Source organism: Danio rerio, chromosome 7, assembly GCF_049306965.1.
Source record: "Danio rerio strain Tuebingen ecotype United States chromosome 7, GRCz12tu, whole genome shotgun sequence".
Classification (NCBI taxonomy): domain Eukaryota; kingdom Metazoa; phylum Chordata; class Actinopteri; order Cypriniformes; family Danionidae; genus Danio; species Danio rerio.
In genome coordinates, this window is record NC_133182.1 from 59,991,221 (window position 1) to 60,012,254 (window position 21,034).

The 21,034-nt window shown below is 39.7% G+C and overlaps 2 protein-coding genes across 3 annotated transcripts in view; both read right to left on the minus strand.

Moving 5' to 3' along the window:
- The window catches only part of LOC110439952 (transmembrane protein 236-like), a 766,382-nt gene that overhangs the window by 664,012 nt on the left and 81,336 nt on the right, over positions 1-21,034 (minus strand). The window lies entirely within an intron of this gene.
- Positions 1-21,034, minus strand: part of mrc1a (mannose receptor, C type 1a) — a 60,492-nt gene that overhangs the window by 13,071 nt on the left and 26,387 nt on the right. Inside the window, exons 13-21 of the mRNA XM_002662968.6 lie at positions 20,802-20,917; positions 20,594-20,675; positions 19,124-19,268; positions 11,681-11,719; positions 10,440-10,606; positions 4,407-4,471; positions 4,163-4,263; positions 1,572-1,711; positions 1,143-1,245 (exon numbers count right to left, since the gene is read on the minus strand). Of these exons, the coding sequence (XP_002663014.2) occupies positions 1,143-1,245; positions 1,572-1,711; positions 4,163-4,263; positions 4,407-4,471; positions 10,440-10,606; positions 11,681-11,719; positions 19,124-19,268; positions 20,594-20,675; positions 20,802-20,917 (958 nt within the window). The remainder of the gene's footprint in view (positions 1-1,142; positions 1,246-1,571; positions 1,712-4,162; positions 4,264-4,406; positions 4,472-10,439; positions 10,607-11,680; positions 11,720-19,123; positions 19,269-20,593; positions 20,676-20,801; positions 20,918-21,034) is intronic.

Genomic DNA, 21,034 nt, shown 5'->3' on the forward strand with positions numbered 1-21,034 from the left:
TCAGTGAATTTTGGTGAAATATATGTGTATATCCCACTTTTTTTTTTTTCCCTATTTAACCCTGTACTGCACGGTAAAACTATATGGCAACATGATACTTATGTTCATTTCCCTGCGACTGTTTCTTTAAGACCAACTTAGTTTTTTTTTTGTTGGAAAGAGAAGACCTTAGTGTAGCCAATGATGTGCTTTGGTTAAGTCACATGACATGCAGTGTTTTTCTGTAGCGCGATTTCTTACAGACTGGCGTTTATTGTGAGTAGTTGCTCAATGCAAATGTAAACGTCAATAAAAACAAAGGATCAAATTATGTCAGAGCCACAAAAAAATCTGAGACATCACCTCTAGTAGGTTATGATGACATATTCACACTCAAATGTTTTTAATCAAATTAGATTTTTGTAAATCAATCAAATGTATGTGTTGCCAAATGGCAACACTGGGCAATAGTGGAACATGCAATATTGCAATGGATTAGCTAGCTAGCAAGGTCAGCTGTGAACATTTAAGTTGTAACAACAACAACATGAAAGATAGTATATAATGTTGATTAGTCATGTGTTAATGGCAACACACTTTTGACACATTTTAGATTAAACAAATATGAACAGCAACATATATAACAACGGTGGGTGTGACGATTCTCTTTAAACAAGTATAACTCCAACCTTTTGGTACAATACTGTTGTGCTAGGTAATCTCAAGAAAGGTTCCTAAAAAAATGTATGGTAGAGTTCGCTATTTGGGTTTTTCTGACAGGGAAGTGGGGTATATCTGAGTATATCTTAGTGGGGAAAAAAAACAATACAGTATGTGTAACCAGCTATTGACTCAGAATCCCCAATCTGGTTTCATGATTTGCTTTAAAGCAACAATGGAAAAAGCTTTAGAGTTGTTCACTGAATTTGCTCTGGTTTTGCTCTGTTTAAATGATAATCCATATTTTTCAAAACCAGGAAACTATGAGTAATATGTACACATATAGACACACAAAACTAGCAAACAAATAAAATAGCTTTCACATCTTACACAGCACATGTAAACACAATTGGTCCTTTTAAATGCTATTTTATTAAGCAGCTTTCTCATATTAACCAAGGTTTTGGTGCACATGTAAGGTATAAAATAAATTAAATGCTTACCCTGCTCTTCATGAGTCAGAATGGACACCAGATTGCCTCCATGTGAGATGCAGAGGTTTCGAGCATCATGCCATGTCATCTTATTCTGAAAAAGCTTGTAACACTTAAAAAAAAAAAAGAGTTTATTATTGCCTTTTCTGACTAAGCTTACTTTAAATAACATCTATCCATGTAGTTTATATATGCAAATTGAAGATAAACGGTTTGTTTGATAGTAGCTGTGGGTTCACAAGAATGTAATATTATTATTATTATTATTATTATTATTATTATTATTATTATTATTATTATTATTATTTGTAATTGGTTAAAACTAAAAGTATTAAATCTGAAAGTACCAAGTTGATTTTTGGCAGTGCAAAGTACATGAAAGTTTTCGGCAACTTTTTCCCTGTGCAAATTTTGTGTGGTCCAGGAAATGTCACTCACGCTTCCTTGAAAAATGGTCCATTCTGGAGAACAGCCTCCTGGTCGCACAGTAGGTAAGGGCAAGGTTGAATTGATAAAGTTACTACTTCTTTTGCAGATAGATGGCAATGGGACACCACAGTTTATATCATTCCAGAACCCTTTAAAACAAAACATATAGATATTTTAAAAACAGTAAATATTATAGATATTACAAATTATAGATATAACATATCAGTGATTCTCAAACTTTTTGAGATTTGATAATCAAATCAAGGGGCAGACTTTACCATTATTACCACAGTGGTTTTTTTTTCTCCAAACATTCACTGAAACGAGCATCAGAATGTTTATGGTGTCATTAGTGTATGGCAGTGGTTCTCAAACCTTTTTCATCAAGTACCACCTCAGAAAAAAAATTGTCTCTCTAAGTACCACCAACATGAGCAGTATTGAAATACAATAGCGTAGTAGGCCCAGTAAAACAGCTACACCTCTGCACAGTTAAAAAAAAACATGGCTGATTACCTCAGAAATATAGGCTATATGTCATATATGGCATATTATGTATATCATTTTTGATACATTTTTACATGTGTGTAGCATGTACATGACATATTTCACTCCTCCGCGTACCACTAGAAGGAAGCCTGCATAAAAGTAGTGGTACACGTACCACAGTTTGAGAACCACTGGTGTATGGTGAAGACTGAGTTGAACAATGAAGCACTAAAATTAGCAGTCCTTCTGATCAATGTAACATTATTACTGTAACACTTGAAGAGAACCCAGCACTATAGTGAAAACATCTCACTGCAAAACAGTGCAGATGTCTCTTTATGGCCAGAGGAAAATTGAAAGCCTGGTTGCTCCCATAGTTCTCCATTTCCGTTATTTGCAAAGTTTTTCATTTTCATTTGCATTGAACTAAACTAAATTAAACTGAACTGAACTTCAACAGTGACATTAGTATTAAACTGAACTGAATTATTTTAAATTTTAACTACTCTCCTGCCTGATATGCTGGAATGTCCCACAATCTGAAATATTTTGTTAATGGCTTTCTATTCTTTTTTTTTTCAATGCTGTTAAACTGTTTTGACACAATCTGTGAAGCATTTTTTAAAGAAAATTATTAAAGCACATAGAAATTAAGTATAAACTTGTGGATTCTTGTAATTTGCACAGTTAATGTTTACAAACAGCAGTTCACACATAGCAAAATTTCTTTGGCCAAGCTTTTGCTTGACCCACATGTTACAGTGAATTACGGTACATGACTGGACCAAGTCTGGCTTCCATATAAGGGCCAAACATGGACCATATCTGGGCCTAGTCTCAGCCAAGTTAATTATCCATAACTGCGCCTGAACTGGGCCAGCTATGAACCATGTTTGGCCATTGTCTGGAGGCCATTTTTGCTGTGTCACGACTGCAATGAAATTGATAAACCCATGAAGAATTGCGCTTTAGGCAATAATAGTTTAAGCAATAATAAAATAAGTTAATAACGATGATGGTTAGTAATCATTAACAATAATATAATTTGTAAAATAATAATTTGATTAATAAATCATATGTAATGTAGGTTCAATTCAGTTATTTTGCAACATGCAGGAAACATCAGATTAATTAATCTTGATTGTTTCCTAGATTAAAATGAAGGCATTAGAAGATTTTAACAGCAAGATGGAAATGACTTTGTGCATCAAAACATTTCTTTACTCATAAAATAATTAAAATGTAATTTAAATGTGGGTCATGACAGACCAAACTTATGTGGCCCACATGTAAATTTTTAACATCTGGGCCAAATACTACATTTGACATCTGGCCCATGTCTTGCATGCCGCCTTAAAGACAGTACCACCTCTGTCAAACCTGGGCCATGTTTCGCCTGCATGCTGTATTCCAGTGCTGGACAAATGTCTGCTGTGCCAGCTTTATGCCAAATCTGGGCCAGAATTCTTTGCTACCAATTATTACTTGAAGTAATACAATGACACATGTAGAACAGAGAATAGATTAAGTCATGTAGTGTGAAAAAAAGACTGTGTTATGTGCTTTTGGTAACCAAGTTTTACCTGTTTGGTAACAATGAATTGGACACTCAGCTAATTGGGGGTGTGTTTAATAACCACAATTCACAGGTTGAAACCCGCTGCATTAAGCTGCAGTCACAAGATAACACCAGGTCCCTTATTGAAATCCTTGGGGATATCTTCCTGGCAAACCTGTAGCATGGACATTAAATGCAAGGCTAAACCACCTGACTGGCAGTCATTTGTAATTTGCTGACCAGGGGTAGTCAGGAAGGCAGCAAGGCAGAGTTAGTGTATGCACCATTGGAGGAATGCCAGGGTAACACTAATTCACGGTGCCCTCAATGCTGTTGAATTCAGTGGCCATCGAATAGTATGCACGATGGGTCATGGCATTACATATTGGTCAGAAGATGCAGTAAATTAAAGTACACAAACATAGTGTGTTAAATAGATGTTGTGAGTCAGTGGCATTGAGCTAAGCAATCAAATTAGGACACACTTTTTTTTTACTTTAAGGTATAAAAGTGAAATTAGATAGATATGCTGATATACTATACAAGTTCTTACCCATACTCTTGTAAATGGTTACACAGTTCTCATCGTTGTTGGCAAAATTTGGTTCATTTTGATCCCATGACGTATATACAACAGGCGAACCATCCACCCAGCTACAAAAAGAAAGAAAATCCTTGTTATAAATTCAGCAAAAATAGATTAAAAGTACACAACAACTTGGTAATGAAGCTAAATATATGTTGCATAATAACTAGAATTATTACAGTTTGTTCAGCTTCAATCCAAGTTTACTCACTTAAATGATTTATCCAAATTCACTATCATCCCAATGTAGTACTGATTTTCGGAACCCCTGGATATCTGTAAAACAGAGTCCCAGAGCCATTCTGAAATATTTGTGCAATACATTACAATAATTCAGTTGTGTTTTCCATGTGAGCTAGTCGTTGTTATCATACACTGTCAATCATTGTGTAGTGTAGCCTTTGTTTAAGATTTTTCTTTTTTTAAAGCAAAATAAAGAAATCAATAAATATTGCTCAAACAATGAGTGGCATTGCTGTGAAAATGTAATACATTACAATCAAATGTCAATTTTTAAAAGTAAAAAAATGTGCATACATATTATTGTACAATATTTTAAAGCATAAGATTTAAGCATGAGGCTTAAAATTGTAATATACAGCATAACTTTTTTAGGAAAATATAGTGGAGAAGAGATAGCAATTTTTTAAATTTCAGGTTTACTGCTTAGTCCTCTTTGAAGTTTTCCTAAAATAACGCTCAGGTTACAGAAGTAACCCTTGTTCCCCGAGGAGGGGAACGGAAATGCTATTAGTGGATTTGATTTAAGGAAAATCCACGAATTGGGAGGATTTGGTTCAGAAGCTGCTTGTCTGAAAGAGTATTGAACGGGCCAATGTATGCCAATGAATTGGCAGCGTAAGCTTTCGCAGATATGCTTCATTGCCAATTAACCCAGCATATAAGCACACGTGGAGCAAGCAGACGCCATCCTTTTTTAAGCTGAAGAGACTTACTTACAGCTAAGGGACAGTCATTATGGCGATGGTAAATAGCATTTCCGTTCCTCTCCTCGGGGAGCGAGGGTTACTTCCGTAACCTGAGCATTCCCCTTCGGGTGGGGAACTCCAATGCTATTAGTGAATTTGATTTTAGGAAAATCCACGAATTGGGAGAACTATGGAAAACGTTCGAGGTTACAGAAGCAACCCTTCATTCCCCGAGGAGGGGAACGGAAGTGCCATAGAGTGGATTAATTGAATCCACGAATGGGAGATTCGGATCAGAAGCTGCTTGTCTGGAGAGTTATTGAACGGGCCAATGAATGAAATTAATTGGCAGCGTAAGCTTGAAGCCAGCAGACGCTATCCTTTTAAGCTGAAGAGACTTTCAAACAGCTAAGGGACAGTCATTATGGCGACGGAGTATGGCACTTCCGTTCCCCTCCTCGGGGAACGAAGGGTTACTTCTGTAACCTCGAACGTTCCCCTTCGGTTGGGGAACTTCAGTGCCATAGAGTGGATTAATTGAATCCACGAATGGGAGAAGTATGGAAAGCGCCATAATGACTGCACCTTACCAACGCCCCCGATGAGGGGATAGTCAAGCAAGCGTGACGCACCCACATCATGGGAGGCACGGTCCTCCAACGTGTCCCTGGCCCTAATTTATCCTAATTCAACAGAAGTTTTATGGATTTAGATATATTTTTTGGGAAGTTGTGAGCATCTAGATAATTCGAGGAAAATACGACAGTACGTTGGGAAGCGTGCAATCCCGATAGGGAGGACGCTGCGGAAGGCCATCCGTTACCCAAGGGGGGGATAAATGGCAGAATTTACATATGGACTAGCCCTAAAAAGGGGGAGTACGCATAGCAAAAGAGTGGTTAGCGGAGAGGGAAGACACGGGTCCGCCCAGGGGGGGGACTTAACCATGGCGGAATAAGCATATGGGATCGCCTAGTGGGGATCACGCATAGCAGGCACCTATACCCAAAACGCGGGCTGACCAGCGGGCAGACCTACAACGTAGTGGGCCAGCTAGTGACTCCTCCGCTGAGTCAGTGCTGGGGGCCATGGAGGAATCTGCAGGGCTCACCTGACAGGGAACTTACTGACAGATAAAAAGGCGCACGTATCTCCGTGTTAGGGAGAATGGTGCAGCAAGCGTGTTTCAACACCTTCACCGAGTTGTTTCCTCAATCACCAAGGGTTACCTAATACCATTGAGGAAACCGGCTCCACTCGCAGATTGTAAAACCTTGCAAATGTGTTGGGTGTCGCCCAGCCCGCAGCTCTGTAAGAGGCGCTGTGTGCCCATGCCCAAGAGGGTGCGATGCTCCGAGTGGAGTGCACACGCACTCTCAGGGGACACGGCTTACCTCGGCTCTGAAGCGAGAGAATGGCATCCACAAACCAGTGGGAAATCTTAGTTTCGATACGGACTTCTCTGCTGCCGACCGCCATAATAGACGAAGAGCTGCTCAGATGATCTAAACTCAGAGAGTGGCCCAGATAATACGCAAGGCGCGACATGGAAAAAAAAAAGATAGGACTAGGTCTGCCTCCTCCAGGGGCAGCGCTTGCAGGCTCACTACCTGGGGCACATACTGTATCGCGGGCAAGTTCTCAGGACGTGAGAGAAGCCAGCCGAATTACAGGCACGAGCCACTGACCAAAAAATGCCTGATGAGGTTATGCGTTCCCAAGGTGCTGCCAGCCACTGCGTCATGAGAGCGGAGATGGCAGCCACTTCTCTGCGAGAGACGCCCCATTCAGTGAATAGACTCCACTTCAGGGCATAGGCGCGCTCGGGGAGGGGGCTCTAGCCCGAGTGGCGGTATTAGCCACCGCAATCGGTAGGTTACCTAAGTCTTCCTCGCGTCTAAGGACCACCTGGAAGTTCCAAAGATCGGCGAGGGTGCCAGATGGGCCCTGTTCCTGAGAGATTAAGTGCTCTCTTAAGGGGAACTGCCAAGGGAGGGCCATCGCGAAGAGGGAGAGCTCTGACATCCAGGTCTGGTTGAGCCAGAGGGGCGCAACCAGCAACCTGTTCCTCGTCCTCCCAAGCTTGCACAGTAACAGCGCGAGCAGGCATTTGCCCCGAGGCGAGCTGTGAGCCAGTGCATCCGTGCCAAAAGCCCTCGGTCAGGGCAAAAAACAACTGGCAATGAGCGATCTCGGGGGAAGCAACAGATATTTCCAGAATCGCGCCCATATCAGCTGAACAGACTCGGGGTGGAGTCTCCATTCTCCAGGACATAAAGGCTGCCGTGAGAGCGCATCGGCTGCACGGTTGTGCTTGCCTGAATGTGAATGGCGTGCAGCGATAAAATAGTTTCAGTGGGACCACTATTTTGCTGTCAAGCTCTCTCAGACAGTACAGCATCAGCTGAGCGCGCTCTCCCGAGAGGCACGCTACCATGGTGACCGAGTCCAGTTCCAGCCCGAGAGAAGAGATCCTCCGCGGGCTTGGTGAGGACCTGCGGAGACAGAGAGAGCCTGAAGGGGAGGACTTTGTATTGCCAAGCTCGACATTCAAACGCAAACCGCGGAAACTGACGGTGGCGAGGAAGAGTGGAGACATGGAAATACGCGTCCATCAGGTCTAATGCTGCAGACCAACCCAGAGGACGAACGCACCAAAGGATGAGCTTCTGCGTGAGCATTCTGAACGGCAGCTTGTGCAGACAGCGGTTCAAAACGCCCAGATCTGGGATTGGCTGTGACCCACCACTCTTTTGGGCACGATGAAATGCGGGCTGTGAAACCCGCTCTCCATCTCGGCTGGAGGGAGCGGCTCGATTGCATCCTTTGCCAGGAGGGCAGCAATCTCCTCTCGCAAGACAGGGGTGGACAGAGGGCTGACCCTGGTGAATACACACCCGTGAACTTGGGAGGCCGTTTCGCGAACTGAATCGCATAGCCGAGTCTGATTGTGCGTATGAGCCACCGCGAAGGGCTGGCCCACGCTAACCAGGCAGGCAGAGCTCTCGCTAATGGACCCATCGCTACAATCGCTGACGTACCAGCAGTGGGGCAGCGCGGAGTGGGTGTGCTGATCCTGGAAGCGCGAGGGTCCCGCGGAAGAGCTGGAGGTGAGAGATTTGCTCTCACTCCGCACCCCAGCTCCGGAGGGGAGGCTTGAGGGGTGGGAGAAAGGAGACCATCCTCCCAGTGCTCGTGAGCCACCGGCAAAACGCACCGAACCTGCGAGCTAGAGAGCACAGTGTCTCAGACTGGCAGATTTCGGGCTGTCAAATCCGGGGAAGTGAAAAAGTGCTCTTTCATTGATGTTTTCATGGCAGTAAAAAGTGCTGTTGGAAATGGGGCCCCACCCTCCAGCGGGGAAAGAGCAAGTTTCCTCTTCTCCAGATGGCCTCTCCCAGGGACGCTTCGCGGTCCGTTGCCAGACTTAGCGGCGTTCTGGGCAGGGGGGCTGCCTGCTTCCGAGGTGCTCGACGCGCTCGCTTTGCCAGAGGCGTGTGCGGGGGCGGTGCAGCTATGAATGGTACGGTGGGTGGAGCGGGCTTACGACCCCGCGGAAGGTGACATCACCCATCAGACTGCTCTCTCACGGCCTTGAATTTCTGGGTGAATTCACAGTCAGTGTCGCCGAACAGGCCAGCTTGGGATATGGGGAAGTCAAGAAAGCAGACTTAGTCGACTTTATATCCAAGTGAACAGCCAAGTTTTAGCCAGGAATGGCGCTCCTGGACCACTAGTGTGGACATCGTCCTCCCCAATGCACACGCAGCGGACTTAGAAGTCCGAAGAGCTTAGTCGGCTGCGGTGCGAAGCTCATAAGCCTGGGTTGGACCCACCCTTGTGCAGCTCGGCCAGCGCCTGCGCTTGGTAGCGCTGGTAGGTGGCTATCGCGTGCAAGGCGGAAGCAGCCTGGCCCGCAGCCTTGTAAGCTCTAGCTCTGAGGGAGGCAGATAACTTACAGGCTTTGGATGGGAGACGAGGCAGACCCCATCAATAAGAGGCGCCGCGCGGACAAAGACTGACCGCAATCGCGTGCTCAACCTGAGGAATCGCCACATACCCCCTGGCCGCTCCACCGTCAAGAGTGGTGAGGGTGGAGGGACACGCAGCATTTGCAAAGAATTGTGCCCTTCAAGACCGCGTGAGCCTACTGTGCACCTCTGGGAAGGGGACGAGAGGCTTTGAAGGCTTTGCCCTCTGGTCCTCTACGTAGCACCGATCTAGTCGGTCCAGCCGCGGAGCTGGGGGATAAACCATCTCCAAACCATGACCGAAGCAGACCGGGAAAGCACGGCTAACATGTCCGTTTCAGGATCCGTTTTGACAGCGCTCACCTGCCCGGAGGGGGTGAGCGGGTCTGGATCATCATCGGACCATGAAAGCCCACCCTCCGATGCCGCGGTGGACGTCTGATCTCCGGTGTCATCGAGTGTAAGGGCTACCATCTGTTAGACGGATTGCTTCCCCCGCCCAAAGCTTGGATGGAGCGCTTGGAGGAGCGGGAGGTCCGCGGGCCCGTGAGCAATGGATTATCTCTCGCTGAAACCCTCAGATCTTTTACACACATTTCGCCAATTACCTATTTTTTAAAGCACAGTATAACATCTTGAATAATTACATACTGTATTTGAAGAACACCGATAAAAAAATTACAGAATACTTTCAGATTCCTCACAGTCACTGGTGTGAATCTGGCTCCTGGTGGTAATTTTATTTAAACTACCTGATACCTGATAAACCCTATATAAACATTCCTGTCAACCCTCCCGTTTTCCAGGGATTCTCCCATATTTTAGTTATATCCCATTATCATCCCATAAAAGTCTTTTCCCATATTTCTCCCGTATTTTCAGTCTTTCTCTGAAGAGTCGAAAATAAACCGATCCTCCCTTTACGCAACCCTTAGTGCCGAACCACAAGGGGCCACCCCTTGCTCTTAAAACATGAGCCTGTTCTGTGCTTTTGCTTTGTTTAGGCATGAAAACACTTTGAAATAAATATAAAAACGGTGGGATTCCCTTTCTTTTTCATTACAGGTGCCATCTCCCCTTCATATGCAATCCTCAAAACAGTCATGTAGCGGTGCATGATTGTCAGCTGACGCGCTTCATAGTGATAAATAGACGCTGTTTCCCAAATGGATTCTGTACACACAATCCCTTGTAATGGTGGGCATATCCCTTATTTTAATATCACAATGTTGACAGGTATGTATATAAATGCCCCAACTTTCTAGATTTCTGTCCGCAACAACAACAATGAAAGCAAAAAAGTATGTGATTATCTGTCATAATTCACTTAATAGTCTGATTTACCTGCTTCCATACAAACTTCCTCTCTGTTTGTCCAGTAATGACAACAAGATCCCCATTATTCTTTTTGCAGAACGAGCGAGCATCTTCCATAGGTAGGGACTCTTCGTTGATGAAGTACTGGCTATCGTTGTACTGAATCCAACCATCAGATGTCTTGTTATATTCCACTGCAGAAATAACAAAATATTAATATATATATAAATATATATATATACACACAGTTGAAGTCAGAATTATTAGCCCCCCTTTGATTTTTTTTTCTTTTTTAAATATTTTGCAAATTATTTTTAACAGAGCAAAGAACTTTTCACTTTAAGTCTGATAATATTTTTTAAAGAAAGTCTTATTTGTTTTGTCAACTAGAATAAAAGCAGTTTTAAATTTTTTAAAAGCCATTTTAAGGTCAAAATTGTTAGCCTCTTTAAGCTAGATTTTTTTTTTCATTGTCTACAGAACAAACCATCGTTATACAATAACTTACCTAATTACCCAACCCAACCCAAGCCTAAGTAATTACCTAATTACCCAACCCAAGCCTAGGTAACCAAACAAACCTAGTTAAGCCTTTAAATGACACTTTAGGCTGTATAGAAGTGTTTTAAAAAAACATCTTTTCAAATATTATTTACTGTTATCATGGCAAAGATAAAATAAATCAGTTATTAGAGATGAGTTATTAAAACTATTATGTTTAGAAATGTGTTAAAAAATCTTCTCTCCACTAAACAGAAATTGGGGGTAACATAAACAGGGGGCGAATAATATATATATGTAGTTTAACTTTTGATATACCCCATATGGCCAGTAAACAATTAATTACTTTGAATCAGACCATATATATATATATATATATATATATATATATATATATATATATATATATATATATATATAGGGCTAAAAACTGCTAACGGCTTCTCTGAAGGCAGCAATGACTGTATGTAGTCACAGTAATTCATATATGAATTCTTGGAAGATTCCAAATCTTTCAAAAACTCCCCTTAAAAAAAAAAAAAAACATTGGCTTATTTTAAAGTGACTCATCTGAAAATGTGTACAATTTGCATTACAACATTTATTTATTTATTTATTTATTTATTTATTTATTTATTTATTTATTTATTTATTTATTTATTTATTTATATCTTTTTTTCCAAAATATTTTGAAGAATTTAACATTTGAAAATAAAATGAATAAGGTATCTTATCTTGAATGAATATTGAAACTACTGTGACCTTACCTTGGGTTACGGTAGTTGGTGGAGATTTTGGAGTTGTACCTATTGAACAAACAATAAACAACATTATTGTGAAGGCATTAAATGCATGTGCACCTTATGAGTAGTTAGTTACATTAGAATATAAAACAAAACTGCATATAATAACCCTAAAATACATTATTCATAGCAACCAACCATTGTTTTCAAAGAAAAAAAAAAAAGACGTTCAACATCATCTTAAAAAAAAAGTTCAACATCATCTTAATTTGTCTATGTTTCAGACACAAGCCCAGTTATTCACATACACCAGAGTCAGCAAAAAATGAAAATACAAAACTAATGAGATTAAGTAACTTATTACTGGCAAAGACATTGACAAATGTTCCCTGAACATGTTCATTCAGTACAGTTCAATAGCAAAAGACACTAACTGGGGTAACAGACTGATTCAACAAACGTCCTGTTGTTGCTGGTTCTCAGAAATTGATAGGTGTATCAATTTAAATCATATAGCTTTTGTTACTAATTGAATATAAAATATAAACACTGTATACACAGTATTGTGCAAAAGGCTTTGGCCACCATTAGATAATTTTTTGTTAGCTAATGTATAATGACCACACCCACACACGCACGCACGCACGCACACACACACACACACACACACACACACACACACACACACACATTCTTTTCATACTGCAGGGGAGTGAACAATTTCAGACTTGATATACCCTTATTCATACCATGATAAACCCTTGTAGTTAAACATATACACAACAACAAATTCAAATGCAATGATGCCTGGTCATAAAAAAGACAATACAGAGTTGCAAACTATCTGTACAAAGTAACAGATGCAAAACAGAGAGCCACCTTGAACCAAGCTCAGAGTAGAGATGGACTGCCCCATGCTACCATCAAAACACCATTGAGACAGAGCTGCACTTTATAAAAGAATGTTCAAAAGAACATTTTATGAGAAATAAAAACTGAATTTAATTATTGAGACCTTCAATATGTTAAACTGGCAAGCATTCAATCTGACAATCCCCCTTCCTCTTAAGCAATAACAGGAACCTCACTTTTATAAACTTAAGTGGAAACACATACTGAAGTGACATTTCTGGAAGATGATATTTTGGTAAATAATACCAGGAATCTTTCAGAATCGCTTCCCAAAGAGCTTTAATCTTGGGCTATTTTTTCTTTCTTCGCTATTCAGGTGATCCTACAGTATACTACCTCTGTTACATTCAGTTCTGAACTCTGAACTCTGAGGCCAGTGTTATGAGCAATGTTGGGGGTTAACTAGTTACATGTAATGGCGTTACTTAATTTAATTACAAATAAATGGAACAGTAATTCGTTAGTTACTGAGAAAAAAAATGTGTAAATAAATTACAGTTACTTATGAAAATTTTAAGATTACAATGGGGTTACATCTAAAAATATTCTTTAAACATTTGAGATATGTTGCATAATATTAATCTGGCATTAATTTAAGGCAAGCTTAGATTTGCCCACCTGTCAGGTTTTAGACCATAAGGGGCACATCATGTGTTTTAGGATATAACTCAGGTTTTTGAACACAATTCGTTATTGTTGTTCATTTATTCGTTTGCTGAAAATTAGAACTGAATTTAGAAATAGTTGTGAAACGAATATTTGCGCTTAACAAACGAAATTAATTATTTATAGACTAATTGATGTCTGTGCGTAAAGGTTTCCCTATCTAAGAGCGATAGTGAAAGTGATCAATTTTTTTTTAATTCTCACGCAGTAGATGCTCTGTTTAACAGTTTTCTGTAAAAAAAAAAAAAAACTGTTAAATGTTAACTGTTTGCTAGTGAAATGCTCAGTTTTTCCACTTAGACTTACTTTACGTCCTGTAAATAGCGAATGCGCTTATGGTGCGATGCAGCTGGGTCTTAAAGGGAATGGGAGATGAGACTCTAATTGGTTTATTCTCAAAACACACCTATAACTCATTAAGAAAATAAACTCAACCCTTTTAGACCATGTGCCAAGGCGCAAAGCAGATTTTCCTGTCCTTAAATTAGCAAAAATGCGTTCTGACATGCCCTGAAAGCGTTTGCGCCCTGCGTTTTGCACTCTGCGCATGGACCGTCAAAATAGAGCCCATTATCTTTAACATAAAAATACTTGCAGTAGCTGGATTGAAACACACCTTTTCTCCACAGCACATAAAAAAATGTGACTTTTAACAATAATTGTATTTATCAAAATTAATTTTATTTGCATAATATACTGCACAGATTCCACCCTACTTCCCACATGGGTAAAGTAGACAAAGTAAATAGAGACAAAACTGCAAACTCATGTGCAAAGCAGAATGTGAAAGCAGAATCCATGACATGTTAGCCAATTTAGAAATCCTGGCTGAATCCATTTTTAAGTCTCAAATAGAGGACATGTCCGGGAAAAAGAGAATGTATTGTCACCCTAAATAATGAGCTGGGTCAGTCTATTTAGTAAAAGGCTTTTCTTTGTGTGTCCTCACGCTCATCTCAAAGCTACTACCAAAGTCAGATTTCAAGCGCATCTCTGAAGTCTGAAGCAGCAGAGCACCCAAGTCTGTGGAGTTTCTAACGCACACAGAACCGGGCCACTGAGGTAAAGTCTTATATGTGGGAAGGGCTGGTGTTGAATTGGGTATCACACTAGAAGAACCATGATATGCCATGACCGATTTGTAAAGAAAATGTTTAAAAACAGGCTCGCATGGTGTGCGTTCGTCGCCATTCAGTGCGTTGCTTAGTGGCAGCATATGCAAAACAAAGTAACTTAAAGATCGCTTGACGTGAACCTGTAGAGCAGGGATGTCAAACTCAATTCCTGGAGGGCCGCAGCCCTGCACAGTTAGGTTCCAACCCTGCTTTAACACACTTACCTGTAGGTTTCAAACAAGCCTGAAGGACTCAATTAGTTCGATCAGGTGTGTTTAATTAGGGTTGAAACTAAACTGTGCAGGGCTCTGGCCCTTTAGGAATTGAGTTTGACATCCCTGCTGTAGAGATTTAAGACATAACTTAGTTTGAAGAGCATGTTTGATCTTAAAAGGACTTTGCTAGCAAGCAGTGTTGTGATCACATGGGCTTTGCACGCTGGCTCTGGACGCTGCTGGACAGAATAGCTGTAACGGAGTTTAGAGTGAATCGGACTGCTTATATTGTAGATTTTTAACAAAGTCTGATATATTTTTTGGACTAATATCGGACGAATTTCCTATATCAATACCGGATCAGGACATCCCTATATATGGTCATGATGACATGAAGCCTATATTTATGAAGGTCCTTTCAATTATGACCCAAAGCACATGACCATAGCTGAGAGTAGAAACATAGATTGACCAGTAAATCCAAAGCTTTGCCTTTCGGCTGAGCTCCTTCTTTACCACAACGGACCGGTACATCCACCGCATTACTGCTGCCACAGCACCAATTCACCTGTTGATACAATCCATCCTTCCCTCACTTGTGAACAAAACCCCAAGACACTTAGCTTAACTTAGACACTTTCCTCCAACCTGGAGATGGCAAACCAACTTTTTCCGGTGTAGCACCATGGCCTCAGACTTGGACGGGCTGATTCTCATCCCAGCCATGTCACACTTGGCAGCACACCACCCAAGAGCATGCTGAAGGTCTATGTTCGATGAAGCCAACAGAACAACATTGTCTGCAAATAACAGAGATGAGATCCTGTGGTGCCCGAACCGGACCCCCTCCAGCCCAGGGCTGCACTTTGAAACTCTATAAAAAATTATCAACAGTATTGGTAACAAAGGGCAGCCCTGCTGGAGTCCAACATGCACTGGAAACAAGTTTGACTTATTGCCACCAATGCAAACCAAACTCCTACTTTGTTCATACAGGAATGAGACAGCCCTTAACAAAGCGCCTGTGACCCCATACTTCCAGAGCACCCTCCACAGAATGCCACAAGGGACACGGTTGAATGCCTTCTCCAAGTTCACAAAACACATGTGGACTAGTTGGGCATACTCCCATGAACCCTCGAACACCCTGGTGAGGATATAGAGTTGGTTCAGTGTACCACGGCCTAGACAAAAACCTTATTGTTCCTCCTGAATCCTAGGTTCAACTATTAGTCAGATCTTCCTCTCCAGTACTCGGGCATAGACTCTTCCAATAATAAATGTTCTTATTAAAAATGTATCTGTTTCGTTTTTGATATGTGCAGAGCTGTAGCTGCTTAATTAGCCCTACTACACTACTGTATTTCATACTGGTGGTACTTGGAGAGACAATTTTTTTCTGAGGTGGTACTTAGTGAAAAAAGTTTAAGAACCACTGCATTAGAGGGACCCACTCCTTTCCCTAAACACAACTGACAGTGGTTTTCAAAAGCAAACAATAAGAGAAAAGGTTTCGTTTTACTTATAACGGTCCTTTGCCAATCTCAAACCCTAGTCCACTCTAATACGCTCTACCTCCCAAGGCTGGCAACATTTACTAACAAGTCAAACCAGAAATCTGTACATAAGGAGGCAAGAACTTAGAGGTATCACCCCGCTGGATTCGTTTTATACATAAATTGCAGCCATGTGTACTCGTGAATATATATATTTGCTGGTTCTCTGTATCTTTGTGTCTCTGGATGTCATCAGCTGCTAACATGTGCCGGCTTCACAGTGAGTTCAGGAGAGAGCAAACCCTGCAGGCCATTTGACCATCAAGCTTCACAAGAGATGAAAATTCAGGCCCCGTTTACACTAATGTGTTTTAGTTTGAAAACCCATAAGTTTTGCTACATTTACGCCATCCGTCCACACTACGCCGGAGTTTTTGAGTACCGAAAACGGAGCGTTTTGAAAACGCTGAAGAGGCCATTTTCATTCTAAAAGGCTGCTGCTCCGTCTCAGTGTGGATGGGGGAAAACAGAGACATCTGAAAACAGAGGCGGGGCTGCCGACATTTGCCTCTATGATTGGGGCTTTTCCTCAATATTAAGTAGCCTACACAGAGTTAAAGTTCTGCATCCACTCCTTGTAAGTTCAGACTTCGCATGTTTGATATGGAAAACAGACTCCCAAGAACATGTCGGGTAAATTTTCAAAGGGAGCAGTGTGCTGTATAACCTTATTCACATCATCCTGGCTGCATTGTTTCACTTTCTTAACAATAAAATAAAAACAAGAAGGAACTGCTATTTTCATTTTGATATTAGCCTAACAGACAGCAGAAATGTTAAGGCGTTGTGCTGCATTTATGAGCGTCATCTTCACTGTGTGCATATTTATAACAAAACGGAGACTATAACAACTGCCTCCTTTCATTTTCAGTGAAAATACGAAACATACCCTCTCTTCTGCTAAATATCAGTTTTAATAATCAATAATGGCCATTATAAAAGTATAACAAACAATAAGTTTATACATTATAGGAAATAAAGGCAAGCAATTATTCAATATACAGACTGTACGTGGTTAGATTAATTATTAATTAATCTCTGCAAACAGCCAAAACACGTTATCGAGTAGTAGTAGCCTAATAGATTCAAAAGACCAAAGTCGGGGAATATGTCAATAGATATAGGCAACAAGATTAATTAAATATCCCGTTTAGCAAATATAGTGAGATTAGATGCAGCGGGAGATGCTTGATGAGCACTCAGACTAGCACAGCTCTCATCTGGGTAGATAGGCTGCAGCGCTTGCCAAAGAGTGTGTGTGTGGTCACGTGATGTGCGTTTCATCGTTTTGGTGTAGACGAAGAGCTGTTTAGAAACGCTGGATGAAACGCTATTGTGGACGCGAATCGTTTTCATTCTAAAACGCACTAGTGTAAACGGGGCCTCAGTTTCCTCAACTGGCCTTCCCACTCAACACAACAAAGACACAAAATGGTAGAACTCAAGCTTTTCAGCCTTCATGATGAGGTGGTCTAGCACCCATTGCAGAACCTGATGAACATGAGGGATGTAAGACTCAAGGGACAGAGATTCACAATTCAGGTAATGCCTTTGAGGGGTATAGAAGGGGCAAAGGCAGCTGTGACAGCCATTTAATGACTACTCATGTTTTGACAGCTGCTTTTCTTTCCAACTATGATTTACCGTGTTAGTAGTGTGCTTGGGATCCTTGTTATACTGAAAAATAAAATCACTCCCAATCAGGTGCTTTCCAGAACAACGGCTCGATCAAATAAAATACTTGCTGTATTTTTAGCATTCACAATACCTTTAGTTTAGACAATATTATCAACACCACTGGCAAAAAAGCAGTCCCAAACCATTTCAAACCAGTTTATGTGAGCTTTAACATATCCTAGCCTTTTCACCATGTTCCACATCCAGAATAGTAGTTTCATGGCTGCTAAACTCAGTGTTTAACCTCTTTTGGCATTAAACTGTCTGGAATTTTTCAGGAATAATGTGTTATTTCATGTTACTGTAGGTCTCTTAGCTTCTAGAGTTCTTCATTAGATCTTTTATTTATTTATTTATTTATTTATTTATTTATTTATTTATTTTATTTTATTGTTTTTGTCCAGGTGATGCCATGATATATATATATATATATATATATATATATATATATATATATATATATATATATATATATATATATATATATATATATATATATATATATATATATATATATTCAAGTCTGGAATATGTAAAGGCCATTTTATGACTGTTTGTGTTTCATCAGCTGTTTTTAGCCCAAATATGATGTCACTCTGTGTCAGTAGTCAGTTTGGGATTATCATCATGCTTAAAATAAAACAATTACAAATGAGTTGCTTATTTAAAAAAATAACACAATAAATTAAAACCTGTCTGCACTTTTCAGCTTCCAAAATCCCATTATATCCCACAATATTGCCAACACAACTGGCATTATCTGCAGCCCAAACCAGAACAGAGCCTCCAACATGTTTCACTGAATGCTGCAAGCACTCATCCTTCCAACTCTGTGCAACTCTTCCTTTCTCATGTCTTGAACAATTAGAAAAAGCCAGGCGTAACTCATATATATTGTATTCAAATAAAGATTAAAAAAATATATGGTCATCATACCATCATTAAAACAACATGAATACCAACACAAGACAGTATATCAGTAGGACATATGGAGTCAATAAGATATGAATATATATATATATATATATATATGAACAGCCAGTTCAGACAAATTGCTATACAGCTAGAGCTTGAGATTAACTGAACGTCCTTAAAAAATTACATGATCCTGAACATCCATGAACCATGAACAATACATATTCTGTTTGTATTCATAAGTTCAGCGCTGATTTGTTCACATTGTAGGAAAATCGAATCATGAAATCAAAAGTGAATGGTTACATCCCTAAAAAACATCAACAAATAAATAGTGGCAAGATTGTATGTGTGGCAAATAGTATGTATTCACAGATTAAAACAAACAGCATTGGTTATGTGCATACGTACCGATTGCGATCTGGCAAATCCAGTCATTGTAGGCTTCACAATCACGGTCGTTCCACTTTCGTCCATAGTAAAAGCTGCTTTCTGTACAGAGCTCTTGATTGTTGTGATTGTTCGGTTCTCCAAATGACCAGTTCTCAAAATCAGACTGGAAAGATGTGTAAACACATATTAATACACAGTAGATGTAAAATTCAATATCTATAATGTAGCGAACAATTCATTTAAAAAAAAAAAAAGCTTTAAGCTAATTCACACGACAGCTTTTTCAGTTTTGTAAACATATGATATCATATAGATCAAGTTTGCTATAAAGTACCTATATTTAAGATCTATTATACTCATAAGTACTATGAAGGATCTATATTTACTTACCTTAAGTATAGTATATTCCAACATTACTTTAATATATTCTAGAAAACTAACCTGAAGTATATTAATGTTCTGAAATGAAACTGCTGAACAAAACTAATTCCAAACTTTCTCTGTTTTTTTTTTTAATTATTATTATTATTTGTCTCTGTTAACTGCCTTAACACAATCTGTGATGTATAAACTGCAATATAAATATGGGGTTATTCTCTTAAAAGCACATTTTATGTTCACTACAAAAAGTATGCGTAGCTAATGTTTAAGTACAGTAGATATGAAATATACATGGAGTATAATCATAAAGTAAGTACACCAACATTTACAGAATGTACTAGACGTATACTTGTAAGTGTACTACTGTCTGAAAACTGTTTGTGACTAAATTGACCCATTTTGGGGTACACAACTCTGATGTATGCTTTAAAGTGCTCTTGCGCAACAGAAGTAAACTTTAGGTGCACAGGTAATCCATCATTAGGTATTTCACTTGTACTGCAAGTGAACTTGTAGTGGGTAGTGTTCCTTTGTAATATTTGTTGTGAATAATTACTTTGTGAAGGGAAAAAGTTGCAATGTGGCCAAGTATGGTGTACCACTCAGAATGAGCTCTGCCTTTAAGCCATCTATGTGCACACACAGTAAAAAAAACAACACTTTACAAACTATTGAAATATCATTATGACAAATTGATATTGCATTACATGCCAACTTTAAATACTAATTAAGAGAAGGTTTCTGATTCTGATGAAGGTTTAAGTCATTACCATAAAGTTTCTTATGATAAATTATGTGATTATCTTTTCATTATAATGAAATGTTGAATCATTATTTTTTATGAGACCATTTTGAAATTGTAAAAAATTGTATTGAATAGTGTAAGAAACAAGTCTTTAGCAGTCAGATAAAGCTTCTAACTTTGATTTTTCTTTCAGAATATTCTAAAATATGAAATATTCGAAATGTACATTTTGCCAGTAAAAGATACTTTAAATTATGAGAAAGTTACATGATTGTATTTTTACTCAAATCTAGTGGAAATTTACATAGAAATTTGAGACACAACATTTGTAAATAGAGGAAGCAGTCATAGAAAACACTTACAGGAGTTCCATCTGTCCACACAAAACCAGAATTAATATTCAGTAAATTGAAACCTATCCATGCTGTCTCTCCCATTCCGTACCTGCAGGATAAGGACATTTGTACCATCACAAAGCTGTGCTATGATATAGGCTACCAGCCTTATAATGTAATGAAAATAAAATAATTTTATAAAACAATGTTAGTGCAGATTGTTTTGAGCACTCACTGTAAGTTGTTGATTTGTTTTTGAGAATGGAAGCTTGCCAAGTCACCACCAATGGCTTTACAGTAATCCCGAGCCTCAAACCAAGTCTTCTTCTGCTCCTTTGGCCTTGAATAGATCTAAATAGTGCAAGTTAAAAACATGATTCCCCCCAAAAAAGAACTTTAAATAACAACATACAATAAATGAATATAGGAAATTATTATACCTGTTATATCAAAATTTGATCTTTATGC